Source organism: Sceloporus occidentalis, unplaced genomic scaffold, assembly GCF_023333645.1.
Source record: "Sceloporus occidentalis isolate IW3139 unplaced genomic scaffold, rSceOcc1.0.p SCAF_4, whole genome shotgun sequence".
NCBI lineage: Eukaryota > Metazoa > Chordata > Lepidosauria > Squamata > Phrynosomatidae > Sceloporus > Sceloporus occidentalis.
Window position 1 is genome coordinate 4,419,974 of NW_028316984.1, and position 19,448 is coordinate 4,439,421.

Here is a 19,448-nt window from a genome sequence, read left to right on the forward strand (position 1 = left end):
TAGACAAAAGATAGACAAAAGACAGGAATAAACAGATGCATAATGGGTAAAAAGAGTAGGAAGACATAGGATTGGGTTAAGTCGAAGTCAGAATAGGAGTAGGTTAGTATTACTAGCCTAGCCTATCTAATGTTGTTCCAGTTTTCTTTTACTGTACTTTATGCAGGCTTAAGAAATTAGATTTATGAATGATACGTATTGTATGTATGTTTATAATATGTTTACAATGGAATATATTATCTAATGTGTATTTTATATATGTTTAAGCTTAAATAAATATATACTGTATGTTTAAAACAAACAAACAGTTTCATTTATATACTGCTTCATACCGCCTAAGCAGTGTCTAAGCGGTTTACAACTGTAAGCTAATTTGCCCCCAACAGTCTGGGTACTCATTTTAGCCACCTCCTCGGAAGGATGCAAGCCTGGATCGAGCTTGAGCCCTTTTGCTGGTCTTGAACTCGCAACCTTGTGGTTTTGAGTGAATGGCTGCAGTACAGGCATTTAACCACTGCGCCACCAGGGATCCTAGAGAGAAATAATCCAGGTTGAGACTGCTTTAACTGCCTTGTCTCAGTGCTAGGAAATCCTGGGGATTGCAGTTTTTTGTGGCTCTGGCAGAGAAGGCCCAATGTCTCATAGAATCATCCAGTCCAACCCCATTCTGCCATGCAGGAAGTCTCAATCAAAGCATCCCCAACAGATGGCCATCCAGCCTCTGTTTAAAGACCTCCAAGGAAAGAGACTCCACTCCATTCCGAGGGAGTTTGTTCCACTGTCGAACAGCCCTTATTGTCAGGAAGTTCCTCCTAATGTTGAGGTGGAATCTCTTTTCCTGCAGCTTGCATCCATTGCTCCGGGTCCTAGTCTCTGGAGCATCAGAAAACAAGCTTGCTCCCTCCTCAATATGACATCCCTTCAAATATTTAAACAGGGCTAACATATCGCCTCTTAACTTTCTCTTCTCCAGGCTAAACATTCCCACTAAACTACATTTCCCACAGTTCCCTAGCAATGAGCCAGGGCAGTTAAAGCGGTCTCAAACCCGGTTATTTCTGCCATGCGAATGTAGCCTATATGGAACCCAAAGGGGCTTTCTGGCTCCTGAACGAGTCCCTCCCTTAGCTTGCTCCCTGCCTTCGCCCCTTTAAGAGTCGCCTATGTTAAATATTGCACATTGTCTATCACTGAAGGGAGGCTTAACAAAAAAGGAACAATCTGTTCTTTAAACAAAATCTTAGGAAACTTCTTTTCCAACCACCAGGCCTGAATGCATCCACTGCCAATAGACTGCTTATACAAATAATACTAATAATACTAACAATAAAATAAAAATGTCCGTTGTGACCTGATGCTAGGTCTCAGGGTGTAACATGCAGTGATAGCTGTGGCAGTGCTTATGCCTGGGCAAAAATGCAAAGAGCCATGTCATTCTCCAGTGTTCTGTCACTGTCTTCTTAACTGATTAATACCTCAAATGTGACTTGTTACAAAGCAGTCACACTACTATATAGCGTTGTATTTGAACTTATTAAATAGGTTTATCTAGGCAGTTATCGCACCGCTGAAAAAAGCGTCTTACCACTGCCAAATTCAAGCTTCATTTGGGCTGTACCCTGGTATAGTTGCATGGCTTTTCTCCCCAGAAGCAGCATCCAGATACATCCCAGCTCCAATGCTGGTCCCTGAACTTGTTTCGGCACCATTTTTCAAAGTTGGGAGCTTTCCAACTTTGAAAAATGGCCGTGAATTCAGGGACCAGCATTGGAGCCATGTTGTACCCGGATGGTGGTTTTGGAGAGAAAAGGCATGCGATAGCACCCTGGTACAGCCCGAATGAAGCTTGAATTAAACACTTTTTTCAGATGTGCAATAATCTCCCTAGTTTCCATTGTAGAGGTAGAGTAAGTGTATGTATCTTCACTGTAATTAACTGTTCATAATATTTAGTTTCCAAGTAGTCACTCTTGGCTTCTGCTATTATTTTGCAAGAGTTATGCCGAAATTGAAAGATATAGGGAGAGTTAGGGTGGTTAGCTTTCCAGTTACGAAATATTAGATGTGTTTTTGATTTATGGTCCAGTGAATTAAATACTAAATTGTTTCTACATATAATTTATCCATGCCCTAGTATCTGTGATTCAGAATTACAACCTTCAGTTTCCAAAATATATTTTGTCTTAATCAAATTTCTTGTTTTCCTTCTCAGATTTCCCCTATTTGTTTTAACTATATCTAACTCACATTTTTTCCTAGAATGCATACAAAACATTAATCGCTTAAATAAAATGTTGACATGGGTCCACACACAGATGGTAGTGAGAGATACTGAAAGGTGCTTGTAGTGTCATGTGTCCATTGTAAAGAAGAAACATCACTTTAGATGTGGGTCATAAAAATGTTTTCAAATGCCAATGCAACCTTGGTCTTTGAGGATGGCTTTGGGCTTGTTGTATCAGCTTATGTGTAAAGGTGAAGCATTAGGGATGTGGCAGAGAATGGGAAATTTTGGGAAGAAACTGATCGGTTTAAGTGTGCTTCATGGTTGTGAACCAGTGTTATTTTTACATGAAATGGTAGATGCTAACAGCAGAGTATCATAAATGTTTGTGGTCTCACATAGGCAATTGAAAGGTTGTGTCCACTGAAGGCGTAGTGTGTTATCTCATTTCCACATGGAATGCGATTCCGCTTCCCTTCACTCCTCCCCTCCTCCTTGAACTTCATCAATTTGTATATTTTAGTACTGCACAGACTACTTAAACATGATTTATAACAACAACAAAATCACACTGCATAATTGTAAGCATTATGCATTCCAGAAGGCAGTATTTGAGAATGTGTTAAAGCGAAATGTTGAAGATTACAGGTGCATTGTTAAGGGAATTTGATATCAGAAAGTTTCCAGGACTGAACTAACTTGGTGGTTTACAGCTTGCATTTAATGGAAATGGGCAATGAATGGAGTTGATGAGGTGTTTTATGGAATACCGTGTTTGAAATCCCCCCATAAAGTTACAAGGTTCACTTGCTCCCTGTTTTTAGCATTGTCTTCCTTTGTAGATTTTAATGTTAGAAGTCATAATAGATGACATTTTTATAAGTGTTTCTGCCTCCTTTTCATCTCACCTTAGATTTTATTGCATGTTTCTTTTTAACCTTTCTGTTTTTCAGCCATGGGTGCAGTCCATGTGCTCATTTTTTCTCTCTGGAGTTTTGGCCAGCTTTTTATTTGGAAGCCACTGTGAGTTGCATTTTGTTTTGTTGTTGTTTCATGGTTTTAAAGATTTGTTGAACTTTGTTTAAGATCAGTGTCAAAGTTCAAATGATGACTTCTGTGGTCTTATTAAAACGCAGAGGATGTGTCTGAAATGTGATTAGTCAACTAATGACTTGCCATCCTGCAGCAACGTGCAATTTAGTGAACATGCATGTGTTTTAGCAATTATATTTGCATTGTATTCTTAAGAAGAGTGCAAGGCTAATGGCATTTCTGCATGATCTTCTTAAGCAATAAGACATGTTAGACACGGCATTCCCAGTCACCCCAAGGGGCAGATTAAGGCATAAAGACAAACCCAAGAAGTGTGATAATCCCTCAGAAATTAATTGGGTGGAATGTTGGGTAGCTTTTGAGAAATGTAATGTCTAAGTTGGGGTAGGGGAGAAAACCAGCCAGACCTGTGCTTCCACTTGTGCTTTGTTTTCCTGAATTTTAGCATCAATCTACTTCAGTTGATAATTTTGAAGGGATGCTATGTTTCACAGAATCACTGTCTAAAGACTATGCCAGTGGTGGCGGACCTATGGCACGCGTGCCAGAAGTAGCACTCAGAGCCCTCTCTGTGGGCACATGTGCCATTGCCCCAGCACAGAGTTTGCCAGAGTTTGTCACTAGAAAGCCAGAGGGACATGGCACTTTGCAATAAATAAGTGGGTTTTGGGTTGCAGTTTGGGCACTCGGACTCTAAAAGGTTCACCATCACTGGACTATACTGTATATTTTTTCAGGGTTAGACCTTTGGTGAGATACAGAACATGTAGCCAAATATTTTAAAATAATGCTCAGATACCTGACATTTGAATGGCTTGACATGAGAATTTGATTGAGAGTGTGATTGTTTTTAGAAATATGTTGAATGGCTGATAATAAGTACTGTACAGAAAATGTAATTATCTTTGTAAAGGGCTATAGTAGAGTCACTGAAACGATGGAACTTGCATAATAGTTGGAGTGTAGTGTTATCATTGATTCAGTGGGTCAAATATGTTTGGAACTATTGTAACACCTAATTTAAGTATCCAAATGTTTTTAGGCTCAAATGCCATAAGCAGTATAATTTGATTTATTTGATGCATTTAAATGATAGATTTTCACTATCCATTTTCAGCACTTTCAGAAAGAAAGCCATAATTCCTCCCTTCTCCATCTGAGGTTAACTGTAACTTGTTTTGTGAAAGCAAACATTACCATTTTGTTGTGCGTGGAATGGATATCTCTTTACTCTGGTATTCCAAAATCTGCTTTGGAAAGCTGGAAGAGTGTGGTGGAGGCTACAGAATAAGGCAAAAATGAAGGTCTCCTACATGAGTCTTCCTCATGACATTTTGGGTGGAAACTTCAGAAATCTTTATTCTAGGATAAATTCAAACCATAATTCACCCCAAATTTAGGATTGGCTCCTATATAAAATACCATTTTTTATTTTCATGTAATGCAGTATGAGTAGGAGAAAACTGTCGTTTCCTGATGTCTGCAATCTTTAAAGAGTAGTCACAGAATCTCAAAATCATAGAGTTGGAAAAGACTGCTAGGGCCATCCTGTCCAATCCTCTTCTGCTATGCAGGAACTCTCAATCAAAGCATACCCAACAGATGGCCATCCAACCTCCAAGGAAGGAGACTCTACTACTCTCTGAATCAGTGAAAATAATAATATAAGATTATAAGAAACAGTGCTGGAAGTGCTTTTAGGTGATTTTATACAGAAGACTGTTTTTCTCTGGATTGTTTGAAAGGAAAGAGGTAAAACATTCACCATCAAAAGTACTAATTTCTGTAGTGTCTCTGTTTATTAGGGGCAGTATTGTGGCATCAGGTTGAATATAAGCTCTGCAAGTGTGGAGTTTTATTCCGCACTGGCTGCCCCTTGTTGTTGTGTGTGCCTTGTTGTTGTTGCTATTGCTGTGTGCTTTCAAGTTGTTTCTGAGGCCTGTTACAGGCTGCCAAAATAAAGCTGTTTCGGGTCTCTTTGGAGGTATGCAATTTAAATGATGCATGGGTCCTAAGAGTCCGGAGGTCGTGCCAAAGCCACGATCCAGTCCTAAGCACCAGAGTGCAGCTTTGGTCCAGCTTCCAGATTCTTAGGGTGCATGCATCATTTAAACAGCATACCTCCAAAGAGACCCGAAGCAGCTTTATTTTGGCAGTCTGTAACAGGCCTGACTTATGGTGCCCCTAAAGTGAACCTATCGCGGGATTATTTTGGCAAGAATTGTTCAGAGAGCCAGAGAACAGTCATCCCTCCACATTTATGAGTTATGCATTTGTGGATTTTGTTATGCATATATTACTGTATTTGCCCTGCCTCTGCTGCTGCCCTGTACATGATGAAAAATATGTTCTCTCTAGGCATTTGTAGGTCTTCCCGTGTGATTCTGTGGGCACCTTCTGCTGGAAGTTGACCATAGAATCATGCTAGAGGACCTACAGATGCCTAGAGAAGTGCTTTTTCAGGTAAAAAAAATAACAGGCCTATATTTGCGTTTCCCCCCCTTTCATAGGGATCCTGTACCCCTCACCCCCATGGAAGTTGAAGGCTGACTGTAGATGGAAACCTAACCATACTGCCGTCAGAGAGATGCAGCATTAGCAAAGGGACTTCAGAAATGTGTGTGTTTAAAAGGCTTAATAACTGGTGCAGTGCTTCCTCCTCTCATTGCTACCAGATGCAGCATCTGGTAGCATGCCCACCTAGTTGTATAGCAGGTTTTTGGATATCCCATTGTTAACGATTCAGATATTGAGATAAAATTGTTGGATATTTCAGCATTCTTCTCTTCCCTCTTTGCTATTTAGACCGTATAAAACTGTGTATCCCCTCATTTAAACTATGATAATAAATATTTTTTCTATTTCAGTAAGCAAACTATGTGATTCAGGCCACTTCCTTTTAGGAAGTTAATATCCAAGACAAAGCGAATCCTCTCTTTCTGTTGGTCTCCATCTCCCTCTTTCCACATTCTTCTCCAAAGAGATGGTGAGATTAAAGGTTTCTTCTTTTACCTGAAGTAGTCATTAGTGTAGTTAGGATGTAACCTCCTCATGCCTATGTAGATTTCAAGCTTTTAGTAAACCTGTGTTGAACTGCAAGCTACTTGTTTTATTTTGAGACAGTTGGGGTTTTCAGAGAAGCATGGGCCCTATACAGACAGGTCAAAATAAAGGTGCTTCCGGTCACTTTGGAGGTATGGTGTTTCAATGATGTATGTGTCCTAAGAATCTGTAAGCTGCACCAAAGCTGCACTGTAGTCCTTAGGACTGGAGCGTGGCTTTGGTGCGGCTTCTGGACTCTTAGGACACATGCATCATTGAAACACCATACCTCCAAAGCAGCTTTATTTTGGCCTGTCTGTATCAGGCCATGGTTAGATAAAGACACCTTTCTGTTACTCTGCAGATTTAAAGCTACATTCTAACAGGCTTAGCTTTGATATTTTGATATTTAAATGTTTTGCTTCCTAAACAAAGCTGAAGCTTTAGGAAACTTGAATTGCCCAACAAAAATGGGTAATTTTGCTGTGTTATCCTCTGAGAGTGGCTTCTAACTATACTTTAAAACTACTTGTAAATTTTAAAAAATATTTTCAGGAATGGTACCATTACTGAGGCTTTCTTATACCCTTGTCACAAGTGTGAACCATATACTTTACCATTTCACAGAATGTGAATGACAGTAGTTGTGAGGAGAGATAGCTGCATTGAGTACTGTTGATTGAACTTAGTGCTCAGTCTTTTTTGCACCAAAATAAAATTGTGCAGTTTGCTATTTAAAGAAGCCTTAAATAGAAACAAACCGGCCAATATAGTAAGCATGTTGCTAACAACGGGGGCTTCTCATTGCCACTTGCCTTGGTCCATATGAATAGAATCAAGAAAGTTTGAGACAAACTTCATTTCCAGTCATAAGTATGCATAACCCCAACTTTATTAGAAATTGCCTGAGGGTGAGCGTAAAAGGTAGACCACACACATATAAACATATATAGCTGCTGCTGTTCCTTCTTTATAAAACTTCTGCAAACAAGTTTGAAAAGCTGACATCTGGAATTCAGAAAAGGTTTGGTGATTTGGGTTAATTAATTTACTAGGGTGCTTTTTAATGCCACACACAGACTAATTTTCATGCAAAAGTAGTCCATTTCATATTGCATACTTTCCAGCATAAACTGGATTAGATTTCTTGCTAGATAGGATACATTGTTTTCCAAGAATTTTGACATTTTGGTTTTTAAGAGATATTTCACAAGAAAGATTACTTCTGCTCTCTCATTAAAATAAACTCTGTTTGGAAGGAAGGAATACTGAAAATGGCGATTTCTTACTGGCAAGGTTGTTGGCAACCTCATAGGAGTTGTTCCTTGTAAGAGCACCTAAGCATTTTCTGGTAAAGGAATATCTCCTGCCAAAACACATCTTGAGGACAAAGGATGTTTAACTTACATGTGTGTGTATGTGTTTCCAAGTCACCTGTTGACTTATGGCGACCTCATGAATTTCATAAGGTTTTCTTAAGCAAGAAATACTCAGAAGTGCTTTTGCCAGTTCATTGCTTTGAAATACAGCCTACATCACATGGTATTTGCTGACAATCTCCCTTCCAAGTACTAACCAGGGCTGATTCTGCTTAGCTTCCAGGATCAGACAAGATCTGGCATATTTAGGGTATTTAGGTATTTGTCTAAATAAGTCTATGTAACTTAACGGACTGCATAAGCAGTACTATGGGCAGTGTCTGCAGCTTCTGTTGTGAGATAGTGAAATGTGTGAAGGGTGTTTGGAATTAGGTTGCTGGCTGTCTAGCAAGAAGGAGCAGCTGTAGTTTCTTTATTATTGAGCAACTTTGAATATTAGAATTCTCTCTCTGAAAATACCATTGTGCATGTTGATGACTTGCTTTAAAGCACTCTGCAATGTGAGAAGTGTCTCATCAGTGGAATTGAACCAGTTGTTTGTAGTGGTAAAAGCTGAAATTGCTCAAAATGATATTGTATTTCCTCACTACTGCTGTATATAATTGGCCACAGTATATCATATATACTTGATTATATGTCAACCTCATGTGCAAGTTGAAGAAGGTGGGTTTTGGGGCCAGATTTATGGATTTTGGTATGACCAGTGGATAAGTTGAAGTTAAAACTTAGGTGCACGTAACAAAGGATGTAAAGACAAAGCAAAGGAAAACGATGCCAAGAAACTTATAAAATTCTGGCAGTCATAACTGCTTGTGTTTATCCTAAAGGATGAGGATGGAACTATGATAAACAGTGGCTGTGCAATTTGGTGGTGGTGGTGAGGCTACCAGGCACAGAGAGGGCTAAGAAAATGCACATATGTCAAAAAGGATGAAAAGCAAAGTAAAGAAAATGGCAATTATGTTAGCAGTGATTATAGCCTTTAACTTTAATGTGATAACTTTGCCTGATTTTAAACCAGAAAAGCTGACAAACATACACATGTGTCTTATTCAGATTCTCCAGAGCCTGATTCCTCTCAGTGCTTCTTTGAGGGGAAGTGTCAAAAGAGCTGCCACCATTGCCATTTTCCTGCCCAGGCATTCAAAAAAGTCAGAAGCAGCACCACAGCAGAGAGAATAGAGGGAATTAGTGCCGCTTTTAGGAACTCCCAGAATGGACTAACTCTTGCCTTTTGCCACTCCTCTGAGAAAACAATGATTCCTTTTTTTCGACAAGAATTAAAGTGCAGTACATGAATTGATCCATGGAAAAATCGACCCCATTTTTGGGGTCAATTTTTTTACTGAAATTGCTAGACTTATACATGAGTATATGCAGTATGTATCTTGGAAGAAAACACCATTTCATCTAAGTTAGCAGTCTGTACCAGACAAGACTTTTAGAAATACTAGATTATGGCCCAGGACAGATGGGCAGGAAACACCATTCTCTGGCCAATTCTAGGGTTCCAGAGCGCACAGCAACTGCACGCTCTGGAACCGTAGGACGTGTGGGTGCCGGCATCATGGCAGCCTCCCATCCATACAGGGGCTGTCATCGTGATGTAAGCGACGCACAGCATATAGACACTGCTGCACATTGCTTACGTCACAAGTGTGCGTGGCCTCCCAAAAAGAACCTGGGTTTTCTGGGTTCTTTTTGGGGTGGAGGGGCACCATGAAATTTGGCTGCGGTGTTCCACTGCAGGAAAACCAGATGCCTCCAGCCCAGACTTTCAGCAGGGTTTCTGTATCTGTACTTAGACTTGCTAAACTCCGTCCTTGGTAAAAGCTCCATCCTTGAGAATAACTTGGTGAAGCAGATTGCCAGCTTGGAGTGGCCTTTGGCTACTGCAGTCCTGAGCGTCTCCCAAGTGACTAGGGATTGTAGCAATTGGATGGCCTGCTCTTAAAAGGCAAGAGGCAGCTTTTCCTTTGGCCAGTGGCCTTAGAGCAGCTTCTGGCCACATCAGGGGCATGCATCATCTGCACGCCATGCCTCTGAAGCAGCCAGAAGCTGCACTTTTGGGCCCATCTATTTCGGACCTTATCTGCTTACTAAATGTTTCTACCTCTGTCTTCAGAAGAGAAACAAAGAAAAAGATTTAAAAACCTTTGTCTTGATTGGGGACCAAAGAGATTCAATAGCAAAATGTAGATGACATTTTTTGCCAGCCTTGCTCCTTACCTTTAGCATAAATGGGATTGTAAATGTGATTTAGAGACACGACACACTCTTTTTGGTTGTTAGAAAGGGGTAAGTGCTGAATAGGAAGAATGTATTAAGAAATCAAGATGGACTGAAACAATGTTTTTTCCTTGGATCAATTATATTGTCACTGTGTGTGTTTTGTTATACATTGCTTCCATGTTAATTGATGAGAGTTCATGGAAGTTGATTATATCCTCTACCTATTCACAAACTGTGAATACTTCAGAATTTATGTATAAAATTTTTTTCCATTTCAAACACTAATACTTTCATGTTATTTGCTTTAAATAACATGCCACAGAAAAGGAGTGCTGGCAGTCCATACATTTTGTCTCCACGGGATGACTACTCATTCAGCGCTGTTACAAAGTAACTTTTTGGAAGAATTTTCCTCAAGTAAAATTAAAGAAGATTCAGTTCTAGCCCCTTCATGATTGAAAGATCTTTTAAAAAAATTCTGCTTGTATCCTTGATTTGAGCTAGAGCTGAAACTAGTGTGCCAATTGGCATATATTAAATTGCTGAAGATGTGATTCCTTTCATATAGATGACTGCAAATAAAACCTTTTTAAAAAAATGAGATGTTTTCTCTTTACTTTTAAATTATCTTTATGAACAGCAGATTTTCTTCAGAAGAAAAGAATTTGGCAAATATCATGTAGATTTAGTTAGAAGCTCATAATTACTAGTTTTAAATAGTGTTAATCAAATACTACCATCTTCTTATGTGAGTTCATGTGTAAACTAAAGCATGCTGAAATAATCTACAATCCCTTCTGAACATCTGAATTCATTTTGGAAGAATATGGCATGCAGCTGCATTTAAATTCAAAGCAAGAACAACTGCAGTACATTGACCCACTGGATATTACAGTAGGTTTTGAGTTTCATGTTAGTTGGATTTATTGGAGAAAACTGATTTGAGTGCTTCTGCTTTTGGCGGAGTTATTTAATGTCCGGAAGAAAGGAAATAGGACATGCATGTGATGTGACTTTGATGTGTAAAGAAGTTAATTATCTAAACCATCTAACAAATCTTTGCTGGGGAAGTAATTATTTTAAATTGTACAGGGTGGTCTGATGAGTTGTTGTGTTCATCAAAATGCTATCCTACTTCTTAATTTCTAAGGTTTTTTTTTTGCCGCATCCAGCCTTCTAGTCATAGAATCATAGAATCGTAGAGTTGGAAGAGACCCCAAGGGCCATTCAGTCCAACCCCCACCATGCAGGAACTCTCAATCAAAGCATCCCCAACAGATGGCCATCCAGAATCTGCTTTAAGACCTCCAAGGAAGGAAACTCCACTACACTCCGAGGAAGGAATGTGTTCCACTGTCGAACAGCCCTTACTGTCAGGAAGTTCCTCCTAATGTTGAGGTAGCATCTCTTTTCCTGCAGCTTGGATCCATTGTTCCTGGTCCTGTTCTCTGGAGCAGCAGAAAACAAGCTTGCTCCCTCCTCAGTGTGACACCCCTTCAAATATTTAAACAGGGCTATCATATCACCTCTTAACCTTCTTTTCTCCAGGCTAAACATCTCCACCTCCCTAAGTCGTTCCTCATAGGACATGGTTTCCAGACCCTTCACCATTTTAATTGCCCTCGTTTGGACATGCTCTAGTTTCTCAATGTCCTTTTTGAATTGTGGAGCCCAGAACTGGACACAGTATACCAGGTGGGGCCTGACCAAAGCAGAATAGAGTAGCACTATTACTTCTCTTGATCTAGACACTATACTTTTATTGATGCAACCTAAAATTGCATTGGCCTTTTTGGCTGCCGCATCACACCGTTGACTTATTTGTGGTCTACTTGGACTCCCAGATCCCTTTCACACGTAGTCTCTTTCAGCCAGGTGTCCCCCATCCTATATCTGTGCATTTCGTTTTTCCACCCTAAGTGCAGTACCTTACATTTCTCTGTGTTGAATTTCATTTTGTTAGCTTTGGCCCAGCTTTCTAGTCTATTCAAGTCATTTTGAATCTTGATCCTGTCCTCTGGGGCATTAGCTACTCCCCCTAATTTGGTGTCATCTGCAAATTTGATAAGTATGCCTCCGATTCTGTCATCCAAGTCATTGATAAAGATGTTGAATAACACTGGCCTCAGGACAGAGCCCTGTGGGACCCCACTGGTCACTTCTCCAGGATGAAAAGGAGCCATTGTTGAGCACCCTTTGGCTTCGGCCAGTCAACCAATTACAAATCCTTGTAACAGTTACCTTGCCTAGCCCACATTTTACAAGCTTGGAAGAATGTCATGGGGAACCTTATCAAAAGCATTACTGAAATCAAGATATACTATAACAGTGATGGTGAACCTTTTTGAGGCTGAGTGCCCAAACTGCAACCCAAAACCCACTTATTTATTGCAAAGTGCCATGTCCCTCTGGCTTTCTAGTAACAAACTCTAGCAACTCTGTGCTGAGGCGACAGCACATGTGCCACAGAGTGGGCTCTGAGTGCCACCTCTGGCACACGTGCCATAGGTTCGCCATCACTGTACTATAACCACACCATTCCTTTTATCTACCAAGCTGGTAATTTTATCAAGTTGATTTTAACAACAGATGGAATATTCACTGGGGTGAATACCAGAATATACATTTACCAATTTTCTGCTCTAAGCCCAAACAACATTTAGAGACGAAATGGCAGATGTTAGATGTGAAGAAGGTAGTGAGGAACAACAAGCATCAGACACATGGAAACCCTTTCCCACTAAAACTTTAGAAAAAAATGTGTCAAAGCAAATGATTTCTTGAAAGCATGCACCTTCCTGTGTTACAACTGTGCTAAGGTGTCACAACCAAAGTATGTGTGGCTCCATTTGACTTGCTGTGTGGCAACTAGTACAGTGTATACAGTCTCAGCATCATTGGTGGCTGTTTGTAATGCTGCTGGGTGGAATGAGGCATTATAAAACAGGTTCAAATCAGTACAGGTTCCTTTTGGTCTCATTGTGCTGCGATCGGAGACTTAAACTCACAGGATTACTTAAGTGTAAACTGAAGAAAATGACAGGCTGTAGATTTCAAGATACTGAGATTTAAAATCAGCTGAGCAAAATCCGAAATTGTGGTTAATCAAAAAGGCAGTAGAATACGCTGCCTCATGGTGTTCTCCTTTGGAGGTTTTTAACCAGAGGCTGGATGGCCATCTGTCAGGAATGCTTCAATTGTATATTCCTGTATGGCAGGGAGTTGGATTGGATGGCCCTTGGGGTCTCTTCCAGCTCTTGATTTTGTAAGGCCTTAACCTGGCACTTGAAAAATAACAGTGCCAGTTACGCCTCCCTGAAGCCCCACAGTGAAAATATACTTTCTTTTTGCCCTTGTTTTACTTCTGATGGTAGAGTCAAACAGTGGCATATGTATGGAGAGATGTTCTATGAGCAAGCGTTACTCAGAGAATGTGATCTCAAGCCATTCAGACTTTTGTAATACAGTCAGCCCTTCTTATACACGGATTTTTTATACACGGATTTAAGCATACACGGTTTGAAAATGTTCCAAAAAAGTATAAATTTACCTTGATGTTCCATTTTTTATTAGGGACACCATTTTGCTATGTCATTATACTTAATGGGACTTGAGCATACATGGATTTTGTTATACATGGGGGATCTTGGAACCAAACCCCAGCGTATAACAAGGATCCACTGTACAGGTATTTTCTCAAAAGATAGTTCTTTTTATAGTAATTCTTCAAGGATACCTGGTGTATTTTCTCTAGTACTAACTTCAGAATATGCAGCAAAATACAGAATCTTAATTATGTCAAAAGTCTACTTTCATTCCTGTTATGAATTGCTCTTACAAATTTCTTTGCTGGTTATTTGCCCAATAAAGAGAAGAGAATAGTCACACTTTTTCAGCCTTAGGGGAAGGTAATGGCAAACCTCCTCTGAACAAATCTTGCCAAGAAAATTCCATGATAGCTTCTCCTTAGAGTTGCCATAAGCAAAAAATGACTTGAAGGCATACAACAACATCATAATCATTTTCCCTCATGACATATATTTTGAACTTCAGAATGAAACATAACTAATTTTAAAGTATTTTTGTGATATTTTGGAGGGTTTTTTTGTGTTGATTTTTCTACTTTTCTACTTTGTTTGCTCAGATGAACAATACTGGAGCTAGCCCAATGTCAACTGTTCCATCAAGCAGTGGAAGAGGGCCTGCAAAATCAACTAACTTTACTCCTGAATTGCAAACTATGATGTAAGTATACTATACTTACCTTAATATTCTCGATTGACATGACTACAGATAAGTGTAGGAATGACAAATTTATACAATTTATTTTGAAAACTTTAGAAATAGTTTTCAGAGAATTAGAACAACTTAGTAGGGACTCTGCCTGTTGAACTTGTAAATATATGTAGTTAGAGGAAACATCAATAAGGAAATAAGCATTGTGCTAAACATATTTTACATTTGGGTTTGGTCTGAATTTGAATGCTTGACCTTCCGATACTGGTTCCCAGTATCAGAAAGATTTAATTCTACTTTGTAAATCTATCTACTTTCCTTTGAACATATAGGCATTTACCAGTTACCTCCTTGTCATTATACAAAATTATATGCAGTAATTGAATAATGCTTTTTGTGATGGACTTCACGTTTGTAGATGATTTCAGGCTTATTCTTTTTTCTCTTTATCATGATAATAATCGTTACAGAGACATAGGATATAGGAATGATATAGGAATCCAGTTTCTACTTTGTGATGAAACTAGAAAGCTTTCTTGGTTCATCTCAGAATATCTAGATTTTCTTTTTAAATGACAGGATTCTTTTTAAAATGGCATAATCCTGAGAGATTTCATACTTAAAGCTTGATTATCTGCCTTCTACAATGAGACAGTACCTATTAATCAGGGAAATTAACGTTTTTATATAGGTCCAAGATGCATTGGTTTACAGAAAATGGGGAGAACTCAGCCTAATGAGTGTTTTCTCCATGGGTCATTATTTCTCATTTAGCTAGAAGAAAATTTTCAGCCCAAGACCGATTTTATTTCTTTCTTAGATCAGCACAAGAGAACAGGCTAGATACATTTTTGTGTTGATTTTGTTCAGAACTTTAATAAAAATAATCCCTAACTCTTTACTAACACAGATTGACATGTGTTTGAAAAAATTACTCTAGTCAGAAATCCTGTAGGCCAGCTGTCACATGCATTTCTTTTAGCAATGAGGTGCTCTATCAGGAATTGTTATAATCATTTCTTAAAAGAGAATCACATGCCTTTAAAAAATTTTAAGGCAAAAATGTACTTCTTGCTCTAAGGAATAGGATCCAGGTTCTAATACATAATAAATGTATTATTATGGTATTGTTTTGGGAGGGAGGGAATAATGGGTATTTTATGATGTATTTTATATTGTATTTTATCTCTATTGTAAGCTGCCTCAATCCTGAGGGAGAGGTGGGATAATAATAATAATAATAATAATAATAATAATAATAATAATAATAATTAAATGTTAACCATTCATTGTTTCTAGGAAATGATTAAGTATGTCAGAATTGTTATGTGCCTTCAAGTTATTTTTGACTTATGATGACCCTAGCACAGTGTTTTTTAGTAAGATTTGTTCAGAGTGGGTTTGCCATTGCCTTCTTCTGAAGCTTTGACTTGCCCAAGGTCACCCAGTGGGTCTTCGTGGCCACACAGAGTTTTAACACTTGTCTCCTGGAGCCCTAGTCCAGCACTCAGACCACTACATCATGCTGGCTCAGAATTACCTACATGGATTTAGTCAGGATTGCTTCTGGGCAGGATTCAGTTACATTATGCTGGAAGCGTGTTACCAGTTTGTTTCAAAACTAAGTGCAGTTGGTGCTTTTTATAAATAAATGGAACATAACTGTCCTATCTAGCTACCTTTACAGGGACTGTATCCGGGTAGCTTTATCTTTGTATGCCTGATTAATTGTCCCTCTATTAGGAGACACTTGTTTCTGATGCACATTTTGATATGCTGCTGTTAGCTACTTTGGACTTCTGTTTGGTAGGAAAAGAAGAATACAAACATTGAGTGTCCTGCTTGCTGCCTGCTTCCTTCTTTTTAGATTTATAAGGAAAAACATAATGAATTGGAACTATTGCCTCTAGTAATGAACTGTACAGCAAATTGATTGCTGTCTTTCCTGAAGTGGATAGTGTTGTGTATTTTTAAATATCCAAAGGGTTGTCACATGGAAGATGACAAGAGTTCATTTTCTTGTAGATCTGAACCAATAGATTAAAATTATAAGAAAGAAATTCTGACTAAACATTGCGAAGAACTTCTGATGGTTAGAGCTGTTCAACAGTTGACTGATCCCAGCCTTGGATGTTGGTTTCTTTTGTTGGAGATACTTAAGGAGAGATTTGATGGCCATATGTCAGGGACATAGTAGTTGTGGATGCCTGCACTGGTAAGAGAACTAAACGAGATGACTTTTGTTGTTCCTTCCAGATCTATGATTGCTTTCCTAAGGTTCCTTTCCTGAGTTGACAGCAGTTAAATTGACGTTGTTAATAACACCTGTTGACTCTGATCCAGATCTCAAACAGGGTTCTAGCGTGCATGCTGAGTTCCTGGTGAGCACAGATAACTTTCTGTTACATGAAGAGTGTATGGTGGCTGTATATGTCCTGCAGTGATGCACTTGTGGAGTCATTCTTAACACAGCCATGACAAGAAAAACTAAATATGTATGTTGAAATCCAGGCACACAGTTTATTTCAGACTTGGCTGTTTATCTGCTTCATCTGCATGACGGATCTTAAAAGATGAATGATTTCATATTGCATCAAAACACTTTACAGTAAGACCAAGCACGTAATATTCTCCAGTGAACACTTTTAAGCCCAATATGTTAAATGTATAATCTAAATACCTTCCCCGTGTATTTAGTAAATATCCATTCATGTGAAAAATCCAACTAGGATTTGTAAGGAAGTAGTCGTTCATGCCATTCTATGTTGGAATGTGAAGCAGCAAAAGATGCCTATGGAAAACAGCATTTAATGCTATCCAAATCTGTTGATTCATTTTCAGAAATTATAGTGAGGCTCCAAACAGTATGTGAAGTCACAATAATGTGTTTCATTTCAAGATCATTTTTATAATCAGATGCAAATTCATTGCCCCAGTTGTGATTATTTTAATCTGAAGGATAGAAATGTTTATTAATTAGCCCTTAGGCCATTTCATAATAACACAAAATAACACTAAAACAAGTAAAACACACTATAAAATCCTATAGAAATTCTATAGTAATTAGAAAAGAGCTAAAATGTAATAACAGAGAATCTGAAATGTATATAGAGTACTGTATGGATGTCATATAAATGTAAAACAGTATAAGTACATTAGAAGTACAGTACCTAAAAATGAGAAATAGTTATAAAACTGATCATAAAAATCTATACCACAGGTTCAAGATACAAAAATGGGCAAAAAGAATAAAAAGGAATGTATTACAGCATTAAGATGATAATACATAAAGTAATAAAATTGAACATGAAGCATCACGCACCAGAATTCTCCATCACCTCTGCAATTTACCCCAATTGACCCCACACATCTAACTCTCAACTGTATAGCTTTACGTAAAAACTGAGCTGTGATAATAGATATTTTTGAATCTTGGCCACTCATGAAGTAAGAGATTCTGACATGGGTATCCCAAAACATTGTTCTTTTGATATAGGGACCAAATACTGATCTCTTTCCTGTTGTACAGATTACACTTGAATAAAATATGAGCTAAATCCTCAATTTCTTGGTCTCCACACATACAGATTTGCTCATTGTAAGGAATACCATTGAATCTTCCATATCAATTACGTTATGTGAATTAGTTTAAGAACATTTATTTATGTATTTCATTTTATGCTGTAAACTGCCTCAATCCTTTTTGAAGAGGCGGGATATAAATTAAACGTTTTATTCTTATTTGTTAGTCCCAAGTAGAATTTGTTGTTGTTGTTAACTGCTTTGGAGTTGACTTCGACCTGTGGTGACCCTATGAATGAGACACCTCAAAGTTACCCTGTCCTCAGTTGCCCTGCTCATTTCCTACAGATTCATCTCTGATTGAATCTATCCATCTCTTTCCTTTTTGCCCTCAACATTATCAAGAATTATTGCTAGAGTAGTAATTCAGTACTACTCAGTTAGTGGAAGTTACATAAGTGTTGACTTATTCAGCGATTTATTCAAAGTCTCTGCTCTGGTTGGAATTATTCATTTGATTTAGGCCCCTGTTTCCTTTCTTTTGGCTATTATCAATTTTTCTTCAAACAAATAATTTTTTTCTATAACAGAATATATTCTGTACATCAAATAATGCCTATATTTTATTCAGTCTGGGAGCAACTGTAACGTAACATTACATGAGTTTAGAAATCAAAGGAAGGGCATGAGTCTGGGGAGCCATGGAAAACCAGGGTGATCCTTTGGGAGAGTAGCTGGGCAGCCTCTGTTTTCATATAATTGTGGAGTCCCAATTGAGCACTTTTGGAATTCCACTGCCAGCCAGTATACACACAATTCCTGTCAAAGCAGAAGTTATTGTTGGCTACATAAATGGAAGATCTAGATGTCTTCATACTTTTTTAGTCCTACTGCAAGTTTCTCCTTTAAAAGCTATTTGAACAAGCAGGCTTTGATTCAGATATACTTTTCATCAACTGTTCTGTTGACTTCACTGGTACTAATGGAAGTCTTCCAGAAGATTTATTTATTTATTTAAATAATTGTGTCACAGAAATAGACTGTAGACAGAAGTATTATAATAATTTCCTTTGGCTTCTGATTTATATGAAGTTGCCACTTTAAAGTAACTGTTCTAGAGTCTTTCAGGAACTTAATAAAAATAAAATGTAATTTTCATTCTTGTCTAAAGTCACAAAATGTAAAGTGAGAAATACAGTGGGCCTCCTTATATGCAGATTTGCCATGTGCAGATTTGAGCATACACACATGGCAAACCCAGAAGTTGTCCTCAATGGCGGTGTGCTTGCACGCATGTCACCACCGGTCTCCTCCCCTCCCCTCCTACTCTTTCCGTCCCTCCCTCCCTCCCTCCTTAATTCCCTCCCTGCTTCCTTCCCTTGTTCCTTCCCTACATACCTCCTCCTGGCTGCCGCCGCAGAACCTCCTCCTCGCTGCCACCGCCACCTTGTCCTCCTTGCTGTGACGGCTGGGGGAAAGGCCAGGTAGGGATTTTGGAGGCCAAGAAGCCTCCAGCCCGCCCCCGGCCCTTCTGTGGAGGTGGTAGCATTGGTGGCGGCGGCAGCAGAGAGGAGGCCGAAGAGGCCTCTGGCGCTGCTCCTTGGCTTCCTCTCTGCTGCCACCGCCACTGCCGGGGGGAAGTCCGGGTGCTGCTCCTGGAGGACCCCCCGCATAAGGGAAAACATGTTCGCTCAAGTCCCATTAGACGTAATGGGGCTCATGCCCATGGTGCACCGCGGGCGCACATCCCATTACTTCTT

The 19,448-nt window shown here is 39.0% G+C and overlaps 2 protein-coding genes across 5 annotated transcripts in view; one reads left to right on the forward strand and one right to left on the reverse strand.

Moving 5' to 3' along the window:
* The window catches only part of LOC149313440 (runt-related transcription factor 2-like), a 301,695-nt gene that overhangs the window by 251,184 nt on the left and 31,063 nt on the right, over positions 1-19,448 (reverse strand). The window lies entirely within an intron of this gene.
* Positions 1-19,448, forward strand: part of LOC149313442 (transcription initiation protein SPT3 homolog) — a 285,233-nt gene that overhangs the window by 2,482 nt on the left and 263,303 nt on the right. For 2 of the 4 annotated variants that reach the window (XM_089519115.1, XM_089519116.1), the window contains exon 2: positions 14,075-14,175. In XM_089519115.1, coding sequence (XP_089375241.1) covers positions 14,075-14,175 — 101 coding nt within the window. Of the gene's footprint in view, positions 1-3,229; positions 3,248-14,074; positions 14,176-19,448 lie in introns of those variants that run through there. The other 2 variants (XM_089519117.1, XM_089519119.1) reach the window with 2 other exon arrangements.